General features: G+C 51.7%; 1 protein-coding gene across 1 annotated transcript; it reads left to right on the forward strand.

Annotated features, from left to right (window-relative positions):
• Positions 1-356: 356 nt before the first annotated feature.
• Positions 357-5,803, forward strand: LOC136383590 (keratin, type II cuticular Hb1). The gene is made up of 9 exons (XM_066353647.1): positions 357-794; positions 1,589-1,797; positions 2,576-2,636; positions 3,310-3,405; positions 3,615-3,779; positions 4,017-4,142; positions 4,420-4,640; positions 4,878-4,909; positions 5,157-5,803. The coding sequence occupies exons 1-9, from the start codon at positions 426-428 to the stop codon at positions 5,408-5,410; spliced, it is 1,533 nt and encodes a 510-aa protein (XP_066209744.1). The 5' UTR covers positions 357-425; the 3' UTR covers positions 5,411-5,803.
• The last annotated feature ends 4,203 nt before the right edge of the window (positions 5,804-10,006 follow it).

Genomic DNA, 10,006 nt, shown 5'->3' on the forward strand with positions numbered 1-10,006 from the left:
CCTTGCTTCTCCCAGCATCTGGCCTCCCTTCGCTTCCCCTTCTCCTGGACCTATTCATCCCTCTCGGCCCCTCCCCTGCCCTGCCCTGCCCTGCCCTTCTCTCCCCAGTACCCTCACATGAGCGCAGGCCCTGCTGGCGAGGCTGTTTCAGGATGAAACATGGTGAGTTCCCCTACAGCCCCGACATTGGCATCCTTCAGAGGAGGGTGCGGGCCACTCCATTAAAGCACATTCTAAACAGTGGGTTGAACCCGGCTAACAGCCCAAGCTCATAAAGCACAAATTGCCCAACACCATCTGCATAGCCGGCCCCTTCCCGTTGGAGCATAAATAGGACCCAAACACCTTGAGGAGCACATTGGAGTATCCACCAAAACTCCAGAACTCATATACTTGACTGTGCAACCCAGACCTCCGGAAACGCAATGACCTGCGGAACAGGATTCTGTGGCCAGTCCTTCAGCTGCGCGTCGGCCTGTGGGCCCCGGCCCGGCCGCTGCTGCATCACCGCCGCCCCCTACCGCGGCCTCTCCTGCTACCGCGGCCTCCCCGGGACCTTTGGCAGCCAGAGCATGTGCGGGGGCTTCCGCTCCGGCTCCTGCGGCCGCAGCTTCGGGTACCGCTCCGGCGGCGTGTGCGGACCCAGCCCGCCCTGCATCACCACCGTGTCGGTCAACGAGAGCCTCCTCACACCCCTCAACCTGGACATCGACCCCAACGCGCAGTGCGTGAAGCATGAGGAGAAGGAGCAGATCAAGTGTCTCAACAGCAGGTTCGCTGCCTTCATCGACAAGGTGGGCGCCCTTGAATACACACACCCTTCCTGACCCCCACCCATACTCAGGACTCAGGAAGGGCCCTGGCGGGTCAGTCAGAGGCAGAGGCAGAAAGAGTTCTGCCTGCATGAACTCCCATTCTGATGAGAGAAGCCACACACAAACAAAAACAGATACACAAGACCCAGAAGAATCAGCTGGGAGTTTAGACAGCAGAGATTATGGAAGAGAGCTGTGACCTGGTTGTTTTGAGGCACAACTAGACTTCAGGAAATTGAGGAGGAAGACGACTGTTGCTTCTGAAATTACAGAGGTGCCAGGCCCACAGTGAGGAGTGTGTGCCCTCTGAGGACTAGGGTGGACTGGCTGTCCAATGAAGTGGGGGAGGGGCCAGAGTAGCAGGGCTCTCCTCTAGATATCGGCCCATACATTTCCCTGTTACCTATCACTAGAAACCCTATGCTGTGATCTGAATCTTAGAACTCTGCCTGAGAGGGCACCTCTTCTAGATTCAGGGTGAGGAGGTGGGCCCTCCACCTGCAATCTGACTATGTGCTACCCGGGCTCATCCGGTCGGGATAACTCAGTTCACCTGAAAGAAGGGACCTTTCCCAGCCCCGAGTCCTTATCTCTAAATTGGAAAATCCAGATATAGATCATATTCAGGATATCCAAAAGTTGATTTGTCTACCACTGTCCCCCTTTCATTTCTGCTGAGCTGCAGGTTTGGAAGTTTACCTTAGAAAAACCCTACAAACGGCCTTTGGAGCACCCAGAGCCATCTGACCCCTGTTCCCCACCTCGAATGGCAGGTGCGCTTCCTGGAGCAGCAGAACAAGCTGCTGGAGACCAAGTGGCAGTTCTACCAGAACCGCAAGTGCTGCGAGAGCAACCTGGAGCCGCTGTTCGAGGGCTACATGGAGACGCTGAGGAGGGAGGCCGAGTGTGCGGAGGCCGACAGCGGGAGGCTGGCCTCAGAGCTCAACCACGTGCAGGAGGTGATGGAGGGCTACAAGAAGAAGTGAGTGTGGCTGGGTTTGACATTGGGCACAGGAAATGACAGAGGTTAAAGCTCACTGGATCAGACACAAGAAGAATTTCCGAGTAGGGTGAGCAGCCACGCAGGCCAGGTTGGCAGTGTGGAGCAGGATCTTTGCACCTGTGCAATGGTTGCCCAGATGCCTGCCTAAGAGTAGGGCTGTGATTGCGCCAGGAGATCTGTCACCCACCTCCGTCGGCTCTTCTCGGAGCCAGATTGTTGCCCGTGCTTTGCAGCGGCTGTTGCCTGTGTTCTGCTGGAAGGAAGCTTCTGCTGTCTTCCAGGCCGTCTCCTCCTGACTTCCCACCTACAGCACGTGGCTCATGATGTGACATGAACCCTACTGTCACTCAGGGCTGACATGTCCTGGGGCTCTGGGTACCCCACTGCCTAGGGTGCTGAGTGCTGATGGCCTCTGAGACTCATAAACCCCACCCATGAACTGGGATGGACACCCAGGTGACGGGGTGGTGGGGGCTGCAGTGCTGTCTACTTCTAGCTGGGGGCTGGGGGCTGAGGCCTTATTTTCCTCCTGAGGAGACTGCAGTGTAGCTTTGGGATACAGGGCTATGAGGTCCCAGAAGATGAGCCCCATAGGTCCCTCAATTGAAGATGGAGACATTCCAAATCCAACCAAAAGGACCCAACAGAGCTGCCAGGGGTTTGGCTGTGTTGGCAGGTTCCTAACATTGTCCCCTTTGTGGGAGGTTCATGAGAGACCTGCCCTTCCGTGACCTCCCTCTCCGCCCTTCTGCCTCAGGTACGAGGAGGAAGTTTCTCTGAGAGCAACAGCTGAGAATGAGTTTGTGGCTCTGAAGAAGGTGAGTAACATGGGATCGGGGAGCACAGACACAGGGGATCTCACTAGCACCCTGTCCTGGGGCGGGGCACGGCTGGGTTGGCCTCTGGATGTCCTGCTCTGCTTCAGAGGTTGTGGTCTGTGCCTTGGGTCCAATGGAGGCTGACATCTTCGGTCTCTGTTGAGAGACCGCATCCTGTGTAGAGCTGTGGGATGTCTGACCAAAAGAAGGAGTGGAGACCCAGGGAGTGGGGAGGGTGGAGCAGCACCAGTAGTGGCAGGTGGGGTGTGCGAGGAGTGTGAGGGGGGACAGGGACGTCATGGCTGGGGGACAGGGGGGTCACGGTGGCTGAACGGTGAGTCAGTCTGGGCAGGCATCCTGGAACAAGGTGAGTGAAATAGAGAAAAGAGAGGGTAAGTTGTTGCAGGAGGGTGGGGAGAAAGGGTGGTGGTGGGCAAGGGTGGTGGGCCAACTTCATGGTAAAAGTGGTTTGTTCTCAGAAGGTGAGGAAGTGGTGAGTTTCATCCCAGGAAGGTCAGAAAGTATGGAGGTGGGATGGTAATGGGAACACTGGGAATCCTTCCACTGGCCTCACCCACCTGGCCTCCACGAATGGGTGGAAAGAGAGAAGAGTTTGGGGTGGGAATCACCAGGGGTCCTCTGAGCCCTCTTTGAAAACTGCCCACCCTTCCAGGACGTGGACTGCGCCTACCTCCGCAAGTCAGACCTGGAGGCCAACGCAGAGGCCCTGACCCAGGAGATCGACTTCCTGCGGCGACTGTATGAGGAGGTGAGGGGTTGTGGTCTGGAAAGAAAGCTGACAGCCAGCCAGGAGGAGAAGGCATTGGCCTCAGACAGGAGGTGGAAAGGGATTTGGGCATAGAGCTTCAGTCCATGGGGGTGAGAGCTGGAGACCAGGAAAGGGCTGAGAAGACTGGGTACACGCTACGGTGGGTGAGGCTGTAGCATAAACAAGGTCCTCCCACTCCTGCCCCACAGGAAATCCGCGTCCTCCATGCTCATATCTCAGACACCTCGGTCATCGTCAAGATGGACAACAGCCGAGACCTGAACATGGACTGCGTCATTGCCGAGATCAAGGCCCAGTATGACGACATCGCCAGCCGCAGCCGGGCCGAGGCCGAGTCCTGGTACCGCAGCAAGGTGAGTGGCACAGGACGCCTGCCTCCTAGACACGGCTGTGGGAGGAATGTGAGGTATAGATTAGGAAAGGCTGCTTTTGTCTGGAAAGGGTGATTCTGATCCCTAGGGCTGGTAACTGAAGGCCAGACAGCTCTCAGGTTGAGGTGGCAGGGCAGGGTTGGCATGGATGGTGTGCACGATCATCTGTGGTGCCCTGAATGGATGGCACGTCCACCACGAGTCTCTGCTTCCCCCCAGTGCGAGGAGATGAAGGCCACAGTGATCCGTCACGGGGAGACCCTGCGCCGCACCAAGGAGGAGATCAACGAGCTGAACCGCATGGTGCAGAGGCTGACCGCCGAGGTTGAGAACGCCAAGTGCCAGGTGCGGGACATCAGTGTCCTAGGCCACCAGAGAGGTTGGGGGCCAAGCAGGGTCCCACAGGCCATGTGTGCTCAGTCTGGATCTCACCATTTATTCTCTAGTCTATTTGCAAAACTTAGAGTCCCCAGTTGTGGTCACTCAGGGAGACACTCGTGATGAAGGTGAGAAGGCTGTTACTGGGGTGTTTTCAGCTGGGTGCAAGAGATAGGAGACACCCAGCAAATGGACAGAGAGACCTAGGGACCATAACCCACACTGTTCTCTTCTGGGTCCTCAGAACACCAAGCTGGAGACTGCAGTGACCCAGGCTGAGCAGCAGGGCGAGACGGCCGTCAGTGATGCGCGCTGCAAGCTGGCTGAGCTGGAGGCCGCCCTGCAGAAGGCCAAGCAGGACATGGCCTGCCTGCTCAAGGAGTACCAGGAGGTGATGAACTCCAAGCTGGGCCTGGACATCGAGATCGCCACCTACAGGCGCCTGCTGGAGGGCGAGGAGCACAGGTGGGGCCTTACCTGGATGAGTGCCATTTCTGCGCCATAAACAAAGGCCACCATTTGTTCTGGCAGAGCGAGGGCCAGGATTCTGGGCTAAACTCATCATTTATCATTTTGTAGATGGAAGGTCTCTTACTGCAGGCCTCTGCTCTTGTGGACCCTCCCCACTAAATTTGTGGAGTTTTATCTGCCACTCTGGCCAAGTCACTAACTAATACTGCCCGTTTTCTTCTTTTCTCTCAGACTATGTGAAGGTGTTGGAGCCGTGAATGTTTGTAAGTAACATAGATTCTGGGTCAGTGGATTTACTCTCTTCCTAGAAAGAATAGCAGAGTTTGGAAGGTGGGATTTCACTGAGGCCGAAATATTAAAGGAAGGGCTGGCATCCCAGCAAGCCGGGTTTGGGATCAGACACAGCAGGAAGGACCACAACTGTGGAATTAGATCGACCTAGAGTTGGGGTGACATCAGAAGATAGGATAACTCACCCTCAGAATTTTGACTCAGGCTTGGGGTTCACAGGTGTGAGCAGCTCCCGAGGCGGAGTCATCTGCGGGGACCTCTGCGTGTCCGGGTCCCAGCCAGTGACAGGCAGCGTCTGCAGCGCTCCCTGCAGCGGGAACCTGGCGGTGAGCACTGGAATGTGCGCGCCCTGCACTCCCTGCGGCCCCTGCGGTTCCATCACATCTTGTGGCCTGGGCACTGGCGGCGTCGGATCCTGTGGCATCAGCTCCTATGGCGTGGGCTCCTGTGCCAGCAGCTGCCGCAGATGTTAGGTGCTCCAACTCAAGCCCTCGCCCCGGCATCTCTCCCGCCCAGCAGTGCCTGGTCCAGCCCTGGGGCAGAGCAAGCACTGGGTTACTTCTCCAGCACTTTGAAAATCTTTGTCGTGCTCCTAGACTCTTAGGTGTATCTGTGATCCCCTCTCACTTGGCTCTACCAGCCTTCCCCCCAACAACTCCACCCTACCCCACTTCACCCCATGCTGGGAAAGGCTACCCCAGAAAGAAGTCCCCTTGGCGCCCAGAGGAAGAGGACTCCAGGGCAGGAAGGACCAAGACCAGGACCCCGTCCTGGGCTGCCAGGGGGCCAATGGTCAGAGTCTCCCAGCCTCTCCCCCTCCTCCTCTGTTCATCTCTGTCTTGATCTGTGTTTTCAATAAATCAGTGTAGCCAGCCCTGGGCTTTGTCTGCACCTCTGTTAGCCTCGAGGGTCAGGGTTTGAGAGGGTCTTGAAAGTCACATGGAGCAGAAAAAAGGCCTTGTCAGGGGTCTCCAGTACAGTCCCTCTGTCCCTGGGCTCACAGCAGTCTCAGATTTAGCCAAAGGTTGTGCTAGGCCCACACCCAATGTCATTTTATCCACACAACCTTGTCGATTTCATACATACCACCTTTTATGATACAAGTTGTAGATGAGAAAACCAGAGCTCAGAGACACTCAGTAGTTGGGCCCCATGCTGAGTTCAGCGGTGCAGCTGGGTTGAAACCTGTGTGCGTCTCTAGTGCTCATCTCACCAAACCACAGCTGCCTCCCAGAAAACATCCCCATGCACCCTGTAAACTGATGGATCATGAAAATTAGATTCTCCAGTTACTCAAAACTTAAGGAGAATCACTCATTGCTGCGGTGGGGAAGACTCACACCTGAGTAATTTATTAGAATTCTTTAAGAGATAAATACCTGAACAGGATTTGAACTTTCAAAAAGCCTTTGCTATGACCACTTTTTTTAAAGGAGTCCCTTTGAGGTTTGGCGACTTGCCATAGCTGTTAAATTACCTCAAAATCAAAAAACAGCACCTAACAAGATAATGAGCACACGGACTCTAGGGCCGGATTGCCTGGGCCCAAAACTGGGCTCTGTTCCTTCCTTGCTGGTGACCCTGGACAATTTACTTACCCTCTCTGTGCCTCCATTTCCACGTCTCTATTGAAAATAATAAGAACACTTACCTCAGGGCTGATGGGAACATTAAGAAATTTCATATGTAAATAAAATGCTTAGACAGTGCCTGACACAAAATAATCACAATGTGGGTTTATTAGTAGTATTAATTTTTTACAGAATGTAAAATAGGCACCCCTCCAAGGATCAGGGTCATGAACAGCCTCTCATGACACTTATTTCTGTGATCAGAGTTTGCAAGTACAGAGAGAAATCTCCATGTCTTCCAAAGTCATTGAGTTTCTTCATTCAAGGAAATGTCCCCTCTCCAGACCCACACTCTGACACTGATGCGGATCTTACAAGTGGAAGGGGCCAAGGTGAGTCCCTAAACATACATCTGCATGGCAGGGTAAATCTTTTAAATTCCCAGTCCCAGGCCTAGAAAACTGTAACAGAAATTTTAACCCCCAACCCCTTCCTCAGGGCAACAGAAATAACTACAAATACATATTGAGAGACCAGAAGTGAGTGGTCTGAAAACAGAAAAGCTCTTTTCAGGGATAGTACCAATCCCAGGTACAATCCTAGCCACAATGTGGCCCCTCCACTCACGTGATGGAATTCTGAGCAGGACAGAGCCCTGGGAGAGTTCCAGAGTAGGCAGTTGTCCTAACCAGCCCTCTGCGCTGTGACACCACACAGCTCAGGCGCAGGCCCTGACAGAAGTCCTGACCTGAGGCTGAAATAGAGACGCTAACCCAACTGAGTTGCATCTGACATATTTAAGTACAATTAAATGTGAGACAGGCATCAGGAGCCAACAGAGGTTTGACCCCTTGGGGTCCCCGAAAGCAGTGACTGCACTGGTGACAAAACCCCTTCCTTTAGAAGTCACTCCAACTCGTAAAGCTTATAAATGGGTTGGTGACTGACTCTCCATAAATGTACCAGGTAGTTCTCTCCCATCCTAGACTGGAATGTGGCCCATGGCCTGCGGAGCCACTTAGAGAATCAATCCCCAAACTACAAACATAGCTAATGGCCCACGTAGCCCTAGTTCAGCAAGAAACTCAAACCTGCCTCTCCTCTCCCCCTACACACACACACACACACACACACACACACACACACACACACAGCCCTTGGTGTCTCTTGGACTGACGTCAGGCTTGAGCTTTAGAAAGGAAAAATGCAAGCAACAACCAGTCCTTCTGCGACTGCAGAAGACTCATCAGAAATCCTGCCTACAACTCCTGGGACATTTCCTTCTGCACACTTGCCACAAATGATCAGTTCAGCAGCAGCTGGAAAAACCTAACCTTGAAAATCCCAGAATGGCTCAGTGGTAGAGCTTGGGCCCAGTGTGTGGATGTACTGGGTTAGATTCCTAATCAGGGTACGCGAGAGAAGTGACCGTCTGCTTCTCCACTCCTCCCTCTTCTATCTTCTCTCTTTTCTTCTCTCTCTCTCTCTCTCTCTCTCTCTCTCTCTCTCTCTCTTTCTCCCCTCTCCTGCAGCTATGGCTGGATTGGCTAGAGCAAGTTGGCTCAGGCAGGTGCTGATGATGGATTGGTGGCCTCAGCCTCAGGCACTAAAAGTATTCTAAATGTGAGCACCAAATGGGCAGAGTATCACCCTTAGAGGGTTAGATCTCAGTCAGGGTGCATGCAGGGGTTTGTCTCTCTGCCTCCCTTGCTCTCAATTAATTGAAAAAGAAAATCAGAGAACATTATTACCTAGCAAAATGCAGGGAACACAGAGTCCAACCAAAAAATCTTGCAGAAGGGCAAGTTCCGCTTTTAGAAGCTGCTTTACACTGGGAGTGTTGATAAGAATGTTTATATAGTTGGTGTTAGTATTAATCAAATGGGGCTGATGCAGGAGTCCAGTGGGGCCATGTACCTTACCCTTTAAGTGGGTGACAGCCTGCCAGCCAGGTTTCCTTCCCATTTCTCTAGCATGAGATTGTTCTGTTTACCCAGGAAGGAAGCCCTTTAAATGCTTTTGGGAAGGGGCCCAGGAAAACACAGACATTCTGGCACTAGTATACCTTAAAAGGTAAAGCCAGAGCCTCTGGCCAATGACTTACCTTAGACTTAACCAGGGATTTAAAAAGCAGGAAACTTTGTTTCCTAGATGCAATGATGATGTCAACTTTCGTGCAATAGAAAAAAATGTGAGCTCAGTGAATGGAGAGATCTGTCAGGCTTTGTGGCTTAGAAACCCAGCCCTTTACTGGCCACCCCACCCAACCCCGAACTAGCATATCTTCTGCCCCTTAAAGTCCAGCTACCTTGTGAAAACTCAAACAAAATTACAGCATAAACCTGTGATAAGGTGCCAAGGAATTACAAAAATTGTTAACATTAGTATTTTAAAAAGAAGAGTCAGGATGCCATACCTCTCCTTTCTGAAGAGAAAAAAAAAAATCCTAAAGAAAGAGATTAAAGGGGCAAAAAGTTAGTAACTAATCATAATTTAACTATAGTTCTCTGGAAGGACTGAGGCCACTTGCAAGACAGCAAAGAAGGTAAAACTTATCTGAAAACTTCCTCTTCCCCTTCCTTAAGAGCCTTTAGGAGACAATGTTTACATATCTTAATTAAAATTTTCTACACTGATTCTAACTCTTCCTTCCCCCCTGGAGTCCTGAGAGTGATATACCTCTAGGCAAAGGGATCAAGAGCCCACTCCCCTTGCTTGTAAAACCTGCATTCTGTAACATTTTATATGCTTTCTAATAATCATCCCTTTTGAAATTCTTTATATGTATAAAACTTATAAACTAAAGCAAGCAGGGACTAGCTTATTGGGTTTCCTAATAAACTAGCCCCAAAACTTTTAGCAAAGGTAATTTCATTTAGTTTCTCTCCTTATCCTAAACTAAGCATTTCATTGTGGCGACAGGAATGGGGGTAGACACTAGAAGATTTGGGAACGTCTTTGCCGGGCATGTAAAACAATTATCACTACTGTGTTATCTTGTGGTCTTGATGTTTGGGAATCCTTTTTCCTTTAATAGATCCTATAGGTAAATGTTGTAAGTTTGTTAGTAATTGACTATTGTATCATGTTCCCCCTCCTTAGGCACCCCAACCAGTACTTGATCTTGTATAAAAGAAGGTTCGGAACTGTAAGAGGGCTACATAATTTTGGACTGTGCCCCATGTAGCTAGCTAGCCGGCTAATTAATAAACTCCTCAAATTTCTTCTGTGACCTGCCTGGTGTTTCTATGTAACCTGCGGATTACAGTACTTTATAACACCTGAAGTACAAGCAGAGTTAGAACCTCAGTCTAATTCCATAGACATGCTTTCCCAGCCCACCATCAGATCACTTGTTAAACTAGAACTCAGGCCTGAACCAACCAGTGATATTCATGTCCTCCAGCCCCAATCTGCGCAGGCCATCTTCCCTGGGGCTTTTCCTTAGGTGCAGCTGCCTGGGCAGTAGGAGGCTTGCCCTCAGCCTTATTTCATTCT

The sequence above is a fragment of the Saccopteryx leptura genome, chromosome 1 (assembly GCF_036850995.1).
Source record: "Saccopteryx leptura isolate mSacLep1 chromosome 1, mSacLep1_pri_phased_curated, whole genome shotgun sequence".
Lineage (NCBI taxonomy): Eukaryota > Metazoa > Chordata > Mammalia > Chiroptera > Emballonuridae > Saccopteryx > Saccopteryx leptura.